Below are 19,981 nucleotides of genomic sequence, written 5' to 3' on the forward strand. Positions count from 1 at the left end.
TGCTACAATAACTGTTGGTCTGGTGGCAAAATATCACTAGTAACAAAAGGTATAGTTACTGACATTCTAATTGGTATATATAAAAATTATTTTCTAACCAATAATAATTTAATTGTTTTTATAAAATTCCAAAAACGTTCCCTACACTTGGCTAGTTACTTCAATCTAGTCCTTAAACTTAAAAAAGGGTGCAAAAATCATTCTAAATTTTGGGGAAGGGAAAATAATCTTCAAATGTAAAAAATAAATTTTAACAGTAGGAAACTTAATATACACGTGGAAGACCTGTTAAGTGGTACTGAATCCATATACCATATCATTGATTTTATGACCTTAGTCTAAAAAAGGGCCTGATATCTTGCATCATATCCATACACAGAAGTGCATCCAGTGATGTGGAAAACAAAAAAGAAAACATCTCTAATTTGAAGTAACTTTTCTACCAACAGTAATTCCACTTCTATTTGGTAGAAGCCTCTTCATATAATATTTAGAATTGCGGGACAGATTGATCATTCTCCTCCTTTTCTCAGGAATACAATCTATTGAACATTCTGAAAAGCCACGCCTCACAAACCTATCAAAGTGTTAGAAATTTGTATATAAATCACATGTAATCCTTGTAAGAAACTCCAAGTACATGAATACAACAACTTGGAAATTATCTGCACCCAAATGTACATTTCCCTCCTATATAAACTGAATTTTACACTCAAGAAAAACATACTTGAATTTTAAAAATAGAATAAGAACTCATAGTCATGCTAAAAACTAAATTAAATCGTAATATGTATCCTAGGGTACATTGATTATTAGTAACAAGCCACTGAAAGTGAAAAGTGGCATTGATTGCAGACAAGGCTTACATGACATGCAATAGAGAAGTTACTTACCAATCTGCTGTGCGAGTAGTAAGCAGGAAAAGCATATTTAATCGTAGAGTTGATGCTTTCTTCTCCATATAATCTGCATATATTTTACCATATAATTAAATAAATAGTGGACTATATTGAAACAGTATCCAAATATTATAACCAAACAGCTGGTAAGTATCATCCAAAGCTGAAGCAATACCATATATTCTTGAACACTTCCTAATACTTTTTAGTTGAAAATTGATTTTATCAACAATTAATTACATATGAGTGTTATCATTGAAGATCACAATGATGAAGTAACCGTGAATTCCAATACAATCCACAAATTATCAGTCACTATCCATCAAGCACAAGAATCATCAACCACAGAAAAATAGCATACCGAGCAACTTGTCTCCCTGTCCTTGGCCACGACAATCAGGAGATACTGCAATGGCAGCAACCTCTCCACACTTCTCCTCAAAAAAAGGAAAAAGTGCAGCACAAGCAATTATTTGACCTTCTCTTTCCATAACAACAAAGTTATCCAATGATTTTAGCAGCTGTAAACAGAAAATGGTAAAATGAGAGACATCCAAACAAAATAACCGGTAATGGCCATGTACAGCATGTTCTCTATCCTCTACATATAGAGAACATATATGTAAGCAAACCTCTTCATCAGTCCTCTTAACCAATATGCCGGAGGCCTCCAAAGGCTGCATAATTTGTTTTATTCCAGAAATATCTTTTACCTGTGCCATCCGAGTGCCTTCATAAAGATCACTGCAAGATTTAAATGAAAGATAAGGAAGAAACAAAGGCTTTGAGTGACAACACTTGCTAAGAAAAGGGAGGGTAGGTTAATCAAGAATAAAAACATGAACAAATTTGCCATTAATTGAATTTGGATTTTGAAAAAAATCAACTGTAAAATATCTTCATCGGTTTGAAATGTTTGTACTGGTATGGTATGTGTACTTCAAATATAAGAAGCTGCGCTGGTGTATAACAAAACATGCTCTTTATCACTAAGAAGATGGACATTCATTTCGATTTTTCTGCTAATCCTTCAAATCTGTAACCGATGGTTTAATAAATGGAAAAAAGGGTTAATACACACAGATGGATTTCAGACCCAACCTACATATTTAAAGCCTTACACAATTAGAATCTCAACAAACTGCCAAGTAATCATCAGCTCACCATAAGATGACTATAAACAAGTCTAAACTCACTGATGGCAAAACAACAACCAAGCCTTAGTCACACGACCTGAATGATGGCACTAGCAGAAAATCTGTTTTGATGTCAACTACACTATGGTTAAAATAGTTGGCAGACAAGTCAGAGGTACAATTGCTTTCAAATCATCACAGCTTGTCACCTATATCTCTTATCAAATAGTTGCCAACCCTTGCACAAAATAAGTCACAATCATAAAATAACTTTTTTCACATACAGACAGCAAAGAGTGCTTACCTAGCCACCATTGTTCCCATTCCATCCCTTTTAAACAATTCCAACAACAAAACTCCACTAATAGTGCCATCCAACAAGTGAACTCTTTGAACACCACCCTGAAAATGCTAAATGGTATAACATACTTTGCACCAACTCAAGTTTCAAGCATAGTCACTATTTCAACCAGCAACTTTTCAAAGCAAAATGCCAATCCAAGCCAACCTCTAGAATACCAATATTTGAAACCAATATACATCCTTAACTACATAGTGTAGCAGAAACAGATGTACAACATATGTATATTCATGGTCTGGTCATGATCTCGAAAATGATTTTGCTCACACGATTGCTCATGATTAGCAATCATCAAATCAAATCAAATCTCTCATATAGGCGATGTCAATATTTTCAAACTTTTGATAAAAATCATGGTAATACATGAAGCATACTAATAAAGATATCATCTGTCAATCAAGTCAGTGATCTCATCCTAATTTCGCAATACAGTCAAATTACAATTAAAAAACCCATCTAACATTAAGATGCAACAACAGAGGGTTAAGTTGTGAAAAAAGGATAGGGTAAAGTGCAGGAAGTCTATAGTTATGGTCAATATGCAGACACAATTTACTTGAATTGCAGACACAATTTACTTGAATTGCAGACACAGGTCAATTTTCAAAATATTCATGTCTACCGGGACCTTTATATTTAGAAAAATTAGTCATTTGTTAATTCTTCATGGGCTACAGGCCTACAGCATGTTTTTAGAAAAAGAGAGATGGGCATGCCTGTCATTTAAATGAAAAATTTTGGGCTTTTTTCAGTGACTCAATTTGCAAGGGGAAAAGAGTTAAAGAACCACAACTAGTTCACTTGACATAAGAAAAACAAAGGTGAATCATAGACTTACTCTGCAAACAAAGGCTGCAGCTGCCAATTCTGACAGATAACCGTTCATTCGACTTAGCCTCTCTTGACCTCCAATAGCAAATCCTTGCTCACCAGACCCTAGGCCATTTCCATTGTCAAAACCAACGCCATTGTGGAAGGTTACATTATTCCAGTCTGTAGAAGGTTTTGCATTGGGTGGAGGTTGGACTATCCCACTAAAATGGTTATGCTCAAGAGAGTTGAGAATTTCTTCATCAACTGCTTTCACATATTTAGCAGCTATTTCACTTTGCGCAGCTCGTTTACGAATTAACATGTCTGCTTCTTGAAGAGGCAAGAAATGAATTAGGCGTCCACTCTCGTCAAGTATTGGGCCATCTATAATACATATTAACTTGTCGGCTCCTATAGCCAAGGCACAAGCTGTTGCAACCTCATATGTGCTGTAGGTAAAAAATCATCAGTATCCAGAATCGAAGGATTTGTCAGGCACATCAATTGGGTGAATATGAACCAAATTTAAGTTCAGCAATTCTAAACGGGATGTATTCATACAATCAAGACAAGCAGGTGATGTGATTCATACAATGTTTCTATGCCCATTTCTTCATTTTATTTTTTAATTGTCTTTTCTATTGGATTTGGATTATATACAAGAAGTATATAGTAACATCCACTAGAAAATATATATCACCAATTTCTTGCTTGCTCTTTCACATTTCACAAAAAAAGTCCCAGCTATCAGATATGTTGCCAACTGATGCCCAACATGATGAAACTTTATGTTTCTTTCCCTTGGCAACCAATTAATTTTGTGCATTTACTTCAACATATTCCCCATAAGGTTGTTCATTCAGCACTATTACTAGGATCTAAGTCTACCTTAAAAGCAACCCGGAATTACACATTTTCCAAGCTATTGATTTAAGAAACCTACTTGAAGATATAAACAGCAGAAATTACAAAAACGAGTTATATGAATATAGCATGAATTGGTGCAACATAAACAAATAAAATAGCATGAAGTTGATACTTAATATCAGGTATGAGTCATATGAATAGTCAGAAGTTACAGAAATGTATTAACAACAGCATATCTGTCAGCATGCAATCAGATATAAGGAATCATCAGAAACTTTAAAGCATACTTGCAATTTAATACTTCTCCGGAGCTCGAGTAGCCCAAGTTGCTTAAAATAACTACACAACCACCATCAAGCCTCTCACGCATTCGAGATGCATCTACTTTTTTAACTTCCCCGGTCGACCCAAAATCAATTCCGTTGACAACCCCTCTTTTCTGCCAAAAATAAAAGTGACAGGATGCTCTAACACAGTAGTCGAAAAAACAGCAAAAGAGGGGCAATTTCAGAAGACCATTGATGAATCACAAAGTTCAAACCTTGGCAGCAAGAAAGTTACCACTGGCAACACTGACACCGACTTCGTGCCAACGGCTATTGTCACCATGTCGACGAACATTGCATATAGAGGGCCCAGGAGAAAGTTTTGCTTCAATCATCAATCTTATTCCCCCAGCAGCTTCCATTGCAGCAGCTAGAGATTCGTCATCAGTTATTCTATATCTACCAACATACTTAGGCTGGCTCCCTACGAATACAATAACAAAGGTCAAAATTGCCATGGAACCATAACATAGCTAACCAATTTCCATACAAGGTCCGTTTTGCAAGTAGCAATGTCAACAAAACAAAAACAGTCATTTTCACCGAAGAAAATTAGGCCATGAAGACCAGTTCTTGATTTATTTATCTCCATTTAAGTTGAAAATAACCGTAAAATTAGCAGGAAGATCATGGAAAATAAACGAGCAATTAATTTACTGTGACTAACCTCTCTCATTCAAAAGGTTGTCTATTTGCACATGGGTCCCCGGAACAAGAACAAACCGGATTCCCAGGTGATGAAGGAAAGCTATATCCTGCAAGCAACATATATGTTTAAGGGCGTGTTTGGGTAAAACAGAATCAAATGCTTAAGCAATAAACATTTTTGAAATAAGCTTAAAAGAACTTTATTTTCACAAGCATCTCCGGTAAGCTAATTTAAATAAGCTAAAAAGAGCAAACATAGCTCATAAGTGATTCTAATAAGCTGCCTACAAACTCTTCCAAATACCCCTAAATACACAAAATGTATGCACCGCCAGTCTAAGAATTTTTGACACTATCACTACATCCGGCATTCATATTTAATATTGCATTGATATTACATCCGGCATTCATATTTAATAATATATTGGTCGTGTATAAATGTTATACTCGTATCATGACAAAAGAAACAATCTAGAGAGAATACCTTGAGAATGGGATCCAAATAAGGACTAGCAACAATTTCACCGGAAATAATGACAACAAAAGTTCCATCACGATAGGCCCATAAGTAAGGCCACGCCTCCCTGAACCAACGCACGAATTGCTTATCCTTCACCGAGTTATAGCTCTCCTCGTCCACGTTCTCATTCACTCCTTCGTTGAATACATTGCACTTCCTTGAGAATTTCTTATTTCGGTTAATTGCCACAGGTAATGGTTTTGAGGAACGAGATTTTAGCAGTGGTTGTGGTTGTGGGTGGAAATAGAAAGAGTGACAAGAAAGATAACATAGGTCGTTAGAATTGAAAAAATTGGGAGGGTTTGAAAGGGATATGCAATAGCTCGATAAAGAAGCCACCATTGAAGAAGATGTCGGAGAGTTATCAACAGAAATTTCTATATTTATATCTTAATGAATTGGTTGTTATAAAATATTGATATTGTGCATGGAAGATTTTTTATTCTAGAGAGAATGGTGGTACTTGTCTTTTATAATTTTGTTAGTTGAAATTCACCATCCTGTTATTGAGACGATGCAGATTCTTAAACCTACCCATTTGTAACTTGTGTTTTCTCATTGACTTATATTTCAAGTTTTCAATTAGTCTCTTTATTTCTCCAGTTGTTTTTTCTTACTGCCAAGTGTACTTACTCACTGTATGGATAAAGATATAATCTCTTTTGGGTTGTATGCATATCTATTTCTCTCAACAAGTGTCACTTGTAGGAATCGAATATTTAACCGTTTGGTCGTGATAAGGATCTAATATGACCTTACATCACTAACCAATGTCTTGGTGGTTATTTCTTCTCTTGTTTTGCTACCATGTAACAATGTCAACAAAATAAGTATTAGAAATGTACAATTATCTTGCAGAAATATCCCTAGCTTATTTATAAGAAATCATAGAGTTTACTAGATAACTTTAGAGGAATTGAAGAGTGTGAAAGAAATTGATAATGTCACAAGTATATTCCATTGTAGCAGCCATTTTGTTATCTCTCTTCTCTTCTTAAACCTTCAACTGGCAAACTAATTCTTACTCCATGTCCCACTGTAATTATTAGGTTAATAATTAATATAAAGTAATGTATTTTTATTAAAAATATCCATTACAAGTGATATTGGCTATTACCAGGACATACTGAATGTGACAAAAGATACTGTTATATCAATAATCAACTCATTCACTATTGAAAATATGGTAAATTATATATACTGAGTAAGTTGAAGTTATTAAAACATGATCACCATTAAAAAGTCCATGTATGAGAGAGGGAGAGAAAAAAGAAAGGTGGTACCTTGAGAATGAGATCCAAGCAAGGACTAGCAACAATTTCTGCAGAAATGACCAAAACAAATACTCTATCCCTATGTACAGCAATATAAGGTTGTGCTTCTGAAAGAACCTTCACAAACTCTTGATCCTCCTCTGTCACACCGTAGTCATCAGGGCCACACCAACACCCTCTCACAAAAAACTCTCTCTTTCTACTTCCTTCTAACCTGAAACCACAACCACAACCGAGCCTTCTATTTTTCAATCTTGTACCATAATTTAAGAGCTTGTGAGAACTGGGTATACGTGAAAGCCAAGTTTTTTCTTGGGTTTGTAGAGACACTGGTGGGTTTGAACTAGTAGCAGCCATGTGCTTGTACTTTCTCTCTCTCTCTCTGTTTTCTTTCTGTTCTAACTCAACAAGAGATATAGAGTGAGAGATTTTCCTTCTAAGAAAGCGACATTTTTAGCATTTTAGATAGCAAATCATGAAGTGCCACTAGCAAACTGTGAATTATGCGGCGAAACGGTGGCGTTAGATAGAGACAGAGAGAGAATAATATAAGGGCTTCAAAGCCTTCAAATACAATATAATAAAACATAATAATAATTTATTTGAGCCTCAGAATTATTGAGGTACTTGTTCTGTTTTACGTGGTAGATGTGGGCACTACAAAAATTAACGTGTTAGGTGAAAGGAAGAACTAGGGAAGGACACTACTTGTTGCGTGTCTCTGTCCCTTCTCTCAGACTCAGCCATTTGTTTTGTTTTGTTTTGAGCATCACAAAGACAATGCTCGATGAAGCAATCAGAGGTATCTACCTAGTAAAGGAATCAAACAAGAAAAATGAATGAGGTTGGGAATTGGAATGTGTAGTCAACTTTCTTAAAGTTAGTGGGGGAAGATCAAACAAAAAAGGACCAAGTAACGCTGTTAACGTTCCTACTTATCACAAAGATTAGGGAATCATAATAATATAGTACCTCTGAGACTGTTAAGTCTAATTTTCCATCCATAGTATCTCACTCCTCATTCCTATGTAATCTCATTCTATAATTGTTCATTGTTGTGTTAAGTCCTTCTCAACATTGTTTTTTTGTCTCTATGATTGCACCAGGTAATTCTGCTTTAATTAATTTTGCTTCTTTTTCATCAGTGTTTTTGTTCCTTGTTGGATTATTATTGCCACGTGGTTACTGGGCTAGGGTTTAAACTCTTGTAATTTGAAATTATATGGGATTATGTTGATTTTGTGTATAAATGGGAAACCATGGGGTTCATTGTGCTGTTTTTCTGTTTAATTGAGATAATCTTGCAGTGTCTCATGTGGTATGTACTTGTTTTATGAGTTTTGACATCTACCTGTTCATGAAATTGGTTTGGGGTCTGGTACTCATGGTTTTGGATTGAGGTTTTTACTCATCATTATGCTTAGTTTATTGCATTTTTATTTTGGGGTTGAATTTTGTGAAGGATTCAAAAATATTTTTGAGGTTGTTCTGTGAGTATTTGCTGTAATCCATGATTATGTGATGTGATGCTTTGAATTTAAGTTGCTTGGACACAATTGCATTGTTGTCTTGTACAGATGGTAAATATGTTTCAATTTGTATCTGACTGATGTGAAATTGTGATTATAGTAGGGGATGTTTATGAACCATAGGCATTATATATACACTTATAATCATCATGGGAGGTAAGCAATAAAAACTTCATTTGGTCTATTGTGACTTGATAGAAATAAGGGGAAAGTGAAAGGGAACAAGGGAGCTAAAAGGAGAAAGATTAAGCCTCTCTTTGGTGGAGGAGAAAAAGGAAAGAAACAGGGAAGAGAGTTTGAAGAAAAATAAAGAATTTCTCTCATGTTTGGTTTGAAAAGAAAAAGGAAGGAGAGAAGTAAAAAGTGATGGATCCACAAAAAACTTTCTCTCTATATACCGTGAGAAAAGTGATAAAATGACTAAAAAACCATTTTCATTACTCAATATTATATCATTGTTTATTTATATAAAATTTTCATAATTATTTTTCATTTACATTTTCTTACTTCATAATTAATAATGTTAAAAACTAAAATTTGAAATTATAATAATATTGTAGTAAATTTTAAAATTATAATTTTTAATTAATAATAAGATATTTTTTCAAATTTTTTTTATTGTAGGATATTTTTGTCATTCAAACATTTATATCTACTTTTTTCTCTTCTCTTTCTTTTATATTTCTTTCATACCAAACAACATAAAAATCTATTTTATTTCTCGTATATCTCTTTCTCTCATCTCTCTTTCTTACATCTCTCCTCTCTTATTTTCTACTCATTATCCAAACAAAGCATTAAGGGAAAAATAAAAAATGTATTGATGATTTGAGTACAAGATAGATGTCCTATTTATATCACAATACATAATAAAACAAAGACAAAGCCTAGCAAAACAGCATAGACTAAATAAAATGATATCTGATGTTTTAAAACTTAAAATTGATAACGAATAGTTGTCTAAAGCATTGATAAGGAATTAAGAATGATGTAGACATTAGACATAGCGCTGGAGTGTCTGTGATCTGTGGTAAACGCCAAACACTACTCGCTGACATCTTACTTATTCTCTCAATTATTTAATTATAATTGCTCTTTAGGCCTTTTCGACATTGCAAGGTGGGTTTGGGAGTACAATTATTTGTTTCCTCTTAGGACTAGGAAGTGTAATATTTATACAACAAACTCGTGTGTTAAAAAGAGTTACGTGAAACATGTAATATTTATATATTGTCAGTTTAAAAATTTAAACATTATCAGTATATTATAGATATATTATAAACAAAATACTGTTGGAACAAGTCATGAAAATTAAGCACCCATAGCGAGGTGAAAAGAATATGCGACCCTAAAAAAATTATCCAAGGTAAAAGCAACATGGAATGGGTGTGTACATTTAATCTCAAAAGTTTTGAATGCTGAATCGCTTAATGACTTGTGAATGTGTGGCTAAGTGGATCATGTGACATCGTATATATAAACAAATATTATCGTCCATGATCATGTGATTCACACAGTGTCTGAAAGTTGAACCTCCAATAAATAGATTCGGTCCATTTCTATGTCCTTAGATTTTAAAATTGAAATTGCTTTCACAACTCCAAGCTTTCCTCTCCTCTAGATCTAAGACCACTCACAATTGATAATAAAAAAATGTCTGTCCCTCCAAGTCCCAACCAACTATAGAGTAAAGAATTGAACCCAACTTATAAAGATCCATCTGGTCTGGACAAATAACACTCCAAAGGTGCCATCTACACATATATTCAAATTCAATTAATTAAGAAATGGATCCAACTTGTAACGTAATATTAAACAGCAGCTTTACCCATCAAACTAAACTTAAACGAAAGCACATGTTATCCCACAAATTGTTTTAAAGTATCTGTCATCAGCTATAATTAGTTAGAAAAATAGTTAATTATTAATTTTTAATTCCAATATATTTTTTCACTCAATCATATGTTGATGATATATATAGTAACATAAATTATGAGACAACATATATATACTTTAAACTTAAACTATCCAACCCATCCAATTTTTTAGACAAATCACATATAGTAATGCATGGAATGATATATTTCTTGGGACATAAGATATACATTCATTTCTAACCATCTTAAAAACCAAATAGAATTAAAATAAGGGTACATGAAAACCAAAAAACAAACAAGAATGTAATGTGGGTCAAAATCTGGTCTTCCTGCCTAAACCGATGAGTGATCTGTGGTAGTAACTACTAACTAGTAAGTATAATGATGAAAAAAGAAAGTATATTTAAGGGATTATTAAATGAGTAAAATGTAACGAGGTTAGACACAGAAGGGTGTGGATGGAGACAGAATTGGCAGAGTGACGTGGCAGTATCCAATTGGGTTAGAGGAAAGGCAGAGAAAGATTGTGAAGTAGAGGAGTGGGCATTCACAAATCACAATGGGAAAAGCAGTCAAAGCAAACAGTGGATGGATAAGCAAAACCAATGCGTATAGTCAAAGCAAACACTGTCACGGTCCATGGCTTTGCTGTCATTTTTACCTAAAATATAAAAGGTACCCTTTTTAGTAGCTAACACATCACTTGTCACTTTATGTATCACTTATTTATATTTGATTGAAATATATATATAAGTTAAAAAATTAATAATTAATTATTTTTTTAATTAATAACAAATGATAGCATATGAAATTATATGTTTTTTGGGAAAAAATATATTGTCTCATTTTGATAGTATGGTTATTATTTTTTCCTTGAGAAAAGCATCTAGGATATATTCAATTTGGTTAAACGTGAAATGCCATTGAACCACATAAGCTACTGTTATTTGTTGCTACAGAGGGTTTTTTATTTTATTTATTATAAACATTGAACCCTCGTAAGGTGCACCAGTTATTGATTCGTCCCCCGTGGGGTTTTCCTTGGACTTTTGTGATACTCTAATACTCCAAAGACTAGCTTATCCTTTATATACGCATTGTGATAAAATTAATCCGATTACAAGTCCTTACATCAATTAATTTTTTGAATATTTGAATTTTAGCATTCTTTTGAAAGCACAAATCATTTTTAACCCTGCAACTCAAGAAAGTCACTATTTATTATATAAAGAAAGAGATTGTTATAAATAATTTTCGTAAAAAATTGGAGTTTTTAATCTTTTTATATTTATATCATTTAACATTTGTGGTAAAAAGAAGCTATTTGTTCTAAGTTTTACTCTCTCGGACTAACTTTTGCATGTTAAGCTAGATATCTAAGCGTATGTGTTTGAGTTGAAACCACAATAGCTATCCTCTTCATTTGCATAGTTAGTAAACTTGCCTCAGGCCAAGGCCAATCTGACCAATTAAACCATAAACGGGATATCTGATTGATATGAGTCTCTCATCTAACACATTTTACATCAAAATCAGATTGATTCAGTTCGACTCAATCAATTTAAGTCTAAAACAGGTGACTCAGATAACCAAACTGGTTGGACTATCCGAATCAATCAAAAAATATATTAAAAAAAACAATCAAAACAATGTCGTTTTGAGATGAAAAAAAAAAACCTTTAACTTATTTGTAATTTGTTAACCTATATTATAACTAAACTTTTGTTGTTTAATTAGATTTTAACTTATATGCATTATTTGTGTTGCAACTAAAACATAATATATATGTTATTTAATGATATTTTTAACTTGTTTGTGACATTTAATAGTGATAAAATATTCTTTCTTGATTATTTAATTAGATATGGTAATATTTTTAAATTTTCCCCGGTCGACCCAAAATCAATTCCGTTGACAACCCCTCTTTTCTGCCAAAAATAAAAGTGACAGGATGCTCTAACACAGTAGTCGAAAAAACAGCAAAAGAGGGGCAATTTCAGAAGACCATTGATGAATCACAAAGTTCAAACCTTGGCAGCAAGAAAGTTACCACTGGCAACACTGACACCGACTTCGTGCCAACGGCTATTGTCACCATGTCGACGAACATTGCATATAGAGGGCCCAGGAGAAAGTTTTGCTTCAATCATCAATCTTATTCCCCCAGCAGCTTCCATTGCAGCAGCTAGAGATTCGTCATCAGTTATTCTATATCTACCAACATACTTAGGCTGGCTCCCTACGAATACAATAACAAAGGTCAAAATTGCCATGGAACCATAACATAGCTAACCAATTTCCATACAAGGTCCGTTTTGCAAGTAGCAATGTCAACAAAACAAAAACAGTCATTTTCACCGAAGAAAATTAGGCCATGAAGACCAGTTCTTGATTTATTTATCTCCATTTAAGTTGAAAATAACCGTAAAATTAGCAGGAAGATCATGGAAAATAAACGAGCAATTAATTTACTGTGACTAACCTCTCTCATTCAAAAGGTTGTCTATTTGCACATGGGTCCCCGGAACAAGAACAAACCGGATTCCCAGGTGATGAAGGAAAGCTATATCCTGCAAGCAACATATATGTTTAAGGGCGTGTTTGGGTAAAACAGAATCAAATGCTTAAGCAATAAACATTTTTGAAATAAGCTTAAAAGAACTTTATTTTCACAAGCATCTCCGGTAAGCTAATTTAAATAAGCTAAAAAGAGCAAACATAGCTCATAAGTGATTCTAATAAGCTGCCTACAAACTCTTCCAAATACCCCTAAATACACAAAATGTATGCACCGCCAGTCTAAGAATTTTTGACACTATCACTACATCCGGCATTCATATTTAATATTGCATTGATATTACATCCGGCATTCATATTTAATAATATATTGGTCGTGTATAAATGTTATACTCGTATCATGACAAAAGAAACAATCTAGAGAGAATACCTTGAGAATGGGATCCAAATAAGGACTAGCAACAATTTCACCGGAAATAATGACAACAAAAGTTCCATCACGATAGGCCCATAAGTAAGGCCACGCCTCCCTGAACCAACGCACGAATTGCTTATCCTTCACCGAGTTATAGCTCTCCTCGTCCACGTTCTCATTCACTCCTTCGTTGAATACATTGCACTTCCTTGAGAATTTCTTATTTCGGTTAATTGCCACAGGTAATGGTTTTGAGGAACGAGATTTTAGCAGTGGTTGTGGTTGTGGGTGGAAATAGAAAGAGTGACAAGAAAGATAACATAGGTCGTTAGAATTGAAAAAATTGGGAGGGTTTGAAAGGGATATGCAATAGCTCGATAAAGAAGCCACCATTGAAGAAGATGTCGGAGAGTTATCAACAGAAATTTCTATATTTATATCTTAATGAATTGGTTGTTATAAAATATTGATATTGTGCATGGAAGATTTTTTATTCTAGAGAGAATGGTGGTACTTGTCTTTTATAATTTTGTTAGTTGAAATTCACCATCCTGTTATTGAGACGATGCAGATTCTTAAACCTACCCATTTGTAACTTGTGTTTTCTCATTGACTTATATTTCAAGTTTTCAATTAGTCTCTTTATTTCTCCAGTTGTTTTTTCTTACTGCCAAGTGTACTTACTCACTGTATGGATAAAGATATAATCTCTTTTGGGTTGTATGCATATCTATTTCTCTCAACAAGTGTCACTTGTAGGAATCGAATATTTAACCGTTTGGTCGTGATAAGGATCTAATATGACCTTACATCACTAACCAATGTCTTGGTGGTTATTTCTTCTCTTGTTTTGCTACCATGTAACAATGTCAACAAAATAAGTATTAGAAATGTACAATTATCTTGCAGAAATATCCCTAGCTTATTTATAAGAAATCATAGAGTTTACTAGATAACTTTAGAGGAATTGAAGAGTGTGAAAGAAATTGATAATGTCACAAGTATATTCCATTGTAGCAGCCATTTTGTTATCTCTCTTCTCTTCTTAAACCTTCAACTGGCAAACTAATTCTTACTCCATGTCCCACTGTAATTATTAGGTTAATAATTAATATAAAGTAATGTATTTTTATTAAAAATATCCATTACAAGTGATATTGGCTATTACCAGGACATACTGAATGTGACAAAAGATACTGTTATATCAATAATCAACTCATTCACTATTGAAAATATGGTAAATTATATATACTGAGTAAGTTGAAGTTATTAAAACATGATCACCATTAAAAAGTCCATGTATGAGAGAGGGAGAGAAAAAAGAAAGGTGGTACCTTGAGAATGAGATCCAAGCAAGGACTAGCAACAATTTCTGCAGAAATGACCAAAACAAATACTCTATCCCTATGTACAGCAATATAAGGTTGTGCTTCTGAAAGAACCTTCACAAACTCTTGATCCTCCTCTGTCACACCGTAGTCATCAGGGCCACACCAACACCCTCTCACAAAAAACTCTCTCTTTCTACTTCCTTCTAACCTGAAACCACAACCACAACCGAGCCTTCTATTTTTCAATCTTGTACCATAATTTAAGAGCTTGTGAGAACTGGGTATACGTGAAAGCCAAGTTTTTTCTTGGGTTTGTAGAGACACTGGTGGGTTTGAACTAGTAGCAGCCATGTGCTTGTACTTTCTCTCTCTCTCTCTGTTTTCTTTCTGTTCTAACTCAACAAGAGATATAGAGTGAGAGATTTTCCTTCTAAGAAAGCGACATTTTTAGCATTTTAGATAGCAAATCATGAAGTGCCACTAGCAAACTGTGAATTATGCGGCGAAACGGTGGCGTTAGATAGAGACAGAGAGAGAATAATATAAGGGCTTCAAAGCCTTCAAATACAATATAATAAAACATAATAATAATTTATTTGAGCCTCAGAATTATTGAGGTACTTGTTCTGTTTTACGTGGTAGATGTGGGCACTACAAAAATTAACGTGTTAGGTGAAAGGAAGAACTAGGGAAGGACACTACTTGTTGCGTGTCTCTGTCCCTTCTCTCAGACTCAGCCATTTGTTTTGTTTTGTTTTGAGCATCACAAAGACAATGCTCGATGAAGCAATCAGAGGTATCTACCTAGTAAAGGAATCAAACAAGAAAAATGAATGAGGTTGGGAATTGGAATGTGTAGTCAACTTTCTTAAAGTTAGTGGGGGAAGATCAAACAAAAAAGGACCAAGTAACGCTGTTAACGTTCCTACTTATCACAAAGATTAGGGAATCATAATAATATAGTACCTCTGAGACTGTTAAGTCTAATTTTCCATCCATAGTATCTCACTCCTCATTCCTATGTAATCTCATTCTATAATTGTTCATTGTTGTGTTAAGTCCTTCTCAACATTGTTTTTTTGTCTCTATGATTGCACCAGGTAATTCTGCTTTAATTAATTTTGCTTCTTTTTCATCAGTGTTTTTGTTCCTTGTTGGATTATTATTGCCACGTGGTTACTGGGCTAGGGTTTAAACTCTTGTAATTTGAAATTATATGGGATTATGTTGATTTTGTGTATAAATGGGAAACCATGGGGTTCATTGTGCTGTTTTTCTGTTTAATTGAGATAATCTTGCAGTGTCTCATGTGGTATGTACTTGTTTTATGAGTTTTGACATCTACCTGTTCATGAAATTGGTTTGGGGTCTGGTACTCATGGTTTTGGATTGAGGTTTTTACTCATCATTATGCTTAGTTTATTGCATTTTTATTTTGGGGTTGAATTTTGTGAAGGATTCAAAAATATTTTTGAGGTTGTTCTGTGAGTATTTGCTGTAATCCATGATTATGTGATGTGATGCTTTGAATTTAAGTTGCTTGGACACAATTGCATTGTTGTCTTGTACAGATGGTAAATATGTTTCAATTTGTATCTGACTGATGTGAAATTGTGATTATAGTAGGGGATGTTTATGAACCATAGGCATTATATATACACTTATAATCATCATGGGAGGTAAGCAATAAAAACTTCATTTGGTCTATTGTGACTTGATAGAAATAAGGGGAAAGTGAAAGGGAACAAGGGAGCTAAAAGGAGAAAGATTAAGCCTCTCTTTGGTGGAGGAGAAAAAGGAAAGAAACAGGGAAGAGAGTTTGAAGAAAAATAAAGAATTTCTCTCATGTTTGGTTTGAAAAGAAAAAGGAAGGAGAGAAGTAAAAAGTGATGGATCCACAAAAAACTTTCTCTCTATATACCGTGAGAAAAGTGATAAAATGACTAAAAAACCATTTTCATTACTCAATATTATATCATTGTTTATTTATATAAAATTTTCATAATTATTTTTCATTTACATTTTCTTACTTCATAATTAATAATGTTAAAAACTAAAATTTGAAATTATAATAATATTGTAGTAAATTTTAAAATTATAATTTTTAATTAATAATAAGATATTTTTTCAAATTTTTTTTATTGTAGGATATTTTTGTCATTCAAACATTTATATCTACTTTTTTCTCTTCTCTTTCTTTTATATTTCTTTCATACCAAACAACATAAAAATCTATTTTATTTCTCGTATATCTCTTTCTCTCATCTCTCTTTCTTACATCTCTCCTCTCTTATTTTCTACTCATTATCCAAACAAAGCATTAAGGGAAAAATAAAAAATGTATTGATGATTTGAGTACAAGATAGATGTCCTATTTATATCACAATACATAATAAAACAAAGACAAAGCCTAGCAAAACAGCATAGACTAAATAAAATGATATCTGATGTTTTAAAACTTAAAATTGATAACGAATAGTTGTCTAAAGCATTGATAAGGAATTAAGAATGATGTAGACATTAGACATAGCGCTGGAGTGTCTGTGATCTGTGGTAAACGCCAAACACTACTCGCTGACATCTTACTTATTCTCTCAATTATTTAATTATAATTGCTCTTTAGGCCTTTTCGACATTGCAAGGTGGGTTTGGGAGTACAATTATTTGTTTCCTCTTAGGACTAGGAAGTGTAATATTTATACAACAAACTCGTGTGTTAAAAAGAGTTACGTGAAACATGTAATATTTATATATTGTCAGTTTAAAAATTTAAACATTATCAGTATATTATAGATATATTATAAACAAAATACTGTTGGAACAAGTCATGAAAATTAAGCACCCATAGCGAGGTGAAAAGAATATGCGACCCTAAAAAAATTATCCAAGGTAAAAGCAACATGGAATGGGTGTGTACATTTAATCTCAAAAGTTTTGAATGCTGAATCGCTTAATGACTTGTGAATGTGTGGCTAAGTGGATCATGTGACATCGTATATATAAACAAATATTATCGTCCATGATCATGTGATTCACACAGTGTCTGAAAGTTGAACCTCCAATAAATAGATTCGGTCCATTTCTATGTCCTTAGATTTTAAAATTGAAATTGCTTTCACAACTCCAAGCTTTCCTCTCCTCTAGATCTAAGACCACTCACAATTGATAATAAAAAAATGTCTGTCCCTCCAAGTCCCAACCAACTATAGAGTAAAGAATTGAACCCAACTTATAAAGATCCATCTGGTCTGGACAAATAACACTCCAAAGGTGCCATCTACACATATATTCAAATTCAATTAATTAAGAAATGGATCCAACTTGTAACGTAATATTAAACAGCAGCTTTACCCATCAAACTAAACTTAAACGAAAGCACATGTTATCCCACAAATTGTTTTAAAGTATCTGTCATCAGCTATAATTAGTTAGAAAAATAGTTAATTATTAATTTTTAATTCCAATATATTTTTTCACTCAATCATATGTTGATGATATATATAGTAACATAAATTATGAGACAACATATATATACTTTAAACTTAAACTATCCAACCCATCCAATTTTTTAGACAAATCACATATAGTAATGCATGGAATGATATATTTCTTGGGACATAAGATATACATTCATTTCTAACCATCTTAAAAACCAAATAGAATTAAAATAAGGGTACATGAAAACCAAAAAACAAACAAGAATGTAATGTGGGTCAAAATCTGGTCTTCCTGCCTAAACCGATGAGTGATCTGTGGTAGTAACTACTAACTAGTAAGTATAATGATGAAAAAAGAAAGTATATTTAAGGGATTATTAAATGAGTAAAATGTAACGAGGTTAGACACAGAAGGGTGTGGATGGAGACAGAATTGGCAGAGTGACGTGGCAGTATCCAATTGGGTTAGAGGAAAGGCAGAGAAAGATTGTGAAGTAGAGGAGTGGGCATTCACAAATCACAATGGGAAAAGCAGTCAAAGCAAACAGTGGATGGATAAGCAAAACCAATGCGTATAGTCAAAGCAAACACTGTCACGGTCCATGGCTTTGCTGTCATTTTTACCTAAAATATAAAAGGTACCCTTTTTAGTAGCTAACACATCACTTGTCACTTTATGTATCACTTATTTATATTTGATTGAAATATATATATAAGTTAAAAAATTAATAATTAATTATTTTTTTAATTAATAACAAATGATAGCATATGAAATTATATGTTTTTTGGGAAAAAATATATTGTCTCATTTTGATAGTATGGTTATTATTTTTTCCTTGAGAAAAGCATCTAGGATATATTCAATTTGGTTAAACGTGAAATGCCATTGAACCACATAAGCTACTGTTATTTGTTGCTACAGAGGGTTTTTTATTTTATTTATTATAAACATTGAACCCTCGTAAGGTGCACCAGTTATTGATTCGTCCCCCGTGGGGTTTTCCTTGGACTTTTGTGATACTCTAATACTCCAAAGACTAGCTTATCCTTTATATACGCATTGTGATAAAATTAATCCGATTACAAGTCCTTACATCAATTAATTTTTTGAATATTTGAATTTTAGCATTCTTTTGAAAGCACAAATCATTTTTAACCCTGCAACTCAAGAAAGTCACTATTTATTATATAAAGAAAGAGATTGTTATAAATAATTTTCGTAAAAAATTGGAGTTTTTAATCTTTTTATATTTATATCATTTAACATTTGTGGTAAAAAGAAGCTATTTGTTCTAAGTTTTACTCTCTCGGACTAACTTTTGCATGTTAAGCTAGATATCTAAGCGTATGTGTTTGAGTTGAAACCACAATAGCTATCCTCTTCATTTGCATAGTTAGTAAACTTGCCTCAGGCCAAGGCCAATCTGACCAATTAAACCATAAACGGGATATCTGATTGATATGAGTCTCTCATCTAACACATTTTACATCAAAATCAGATTGATTCAGTTCGACTCAATCAATTTAAGTCTAAAACAGGTGACTCAGATAACCAAACTGGTTGGACTATCCGAATCAATCAAAAAATATATTAAAAAAAACAATCAAAACAATGTCGTTTTGAGATGAAAAAAAAAAACCTTTAACTTATTTGTAATTTGTTAACCTATATTATAACTAAACTTTTGTTGTTTAATTAGATTTTAACTTATATGCATTATTTGTGTTGCAACTAAAACATAATATATATGTTATTTAATGATATTTTTAACTTGTTTGTGACATTTAATAGTGATAAAATATTCTTTCTTGATTATTTAATTAGATATGGTAATATTTTTAAATTTGAAATATATAGTTACTAAATAATGTTAACTAAAATTATGATTTTTAAAAAAATATTTCGATGAGTTATAAATTTGGTACATAAATATTAGATGATGTAGTGATTGTGTATATATTTTTAAGTTCATAAGGAGTATAACTTACAATCATTTTGAATTGTGTCTTCATCTAATTGCATTGAAAAGT

At 32.8% G+C, this 19,981-nt stretch overlaps 1 protein-coding gene across 2 annotated transcripts; it reads right to left on the reverse strand.

The window, feature by feature from the left end:
• Positions 193-7,738, reverse strand: LOC109331385 (probable amino-acid acetyltransferase NAGS2, chloroplastic). 2 transcript variants are annotated; one of them, XM_019565833.1, is made up of 10 exons: positions 6,854-7,738; positions 5,070-5,157; positions 4,618-4,826; positions 4,364-4,515; positions 3,235-3,658; positions 2,340-2,437; positions 1,532-1,643; positions 1,261-1,420; positions 894-966; positions 193-577 (listed from the first exon to the last, which is right to left on the reverse strand). In XM_019565833.1, the coding sequence occupies exons 1-10, from the start codon at positions 7,199-7,201 to the stop codon at positions 421-423; spliced, it is 1,821 nt and encodes a 606-aa protein (XP_019421378.1). In that variant the 5' UTR covers positions 7,202-7,738; the 3' UTR covers positions 193-420. The 2 variants fall into 2 exon arrangements, with proteins under 2 accessions (XP_019421378.1, XP_019421377.1); XM_019565832.1 differs by lacking the exon at positions 6,854-7,738 and adding an exon at positions 5,535-5,949.

This window comes from Lupinus angustifolius, chromosome LG17, assembly GCF_001865875.1.
Source record: "Lupinus angustifolius cultivar Tanjil chromosome LG17, LupAngTanjil_v1.0, whole genome shotgun sequence".
NCBI classification, from domain to species: Eukaryota; Viridiplantae; Streptophyta; class Magnoliopsida; order Fabales; family Fabaceae; genus Lupinus; species Lupinus angustifolius.

Coding starts and splice junctions, on each gene's coding strand:
- LOC109331385 (XM_019565832.1), bottom strand. CDS start 5,912: ATGGTGGCTTCTTTATCGAGCTATTGCATATCCCTTTCAAACCCTCCC. Junction 3,659..4,363: donor GGAGAAGTATTAAATTGCAA/GTATGCTTTAAA, acceptor TTTTACCTACAG/CACATATGAGGTTGCAACAG. Junction 1,421..1,531: donor TTAAGAGGACTGATGAAGAG/GTTTGCTTACAT, acceptor TTCTGTTTACAG/CTGCTAAAATCATTGGATAA.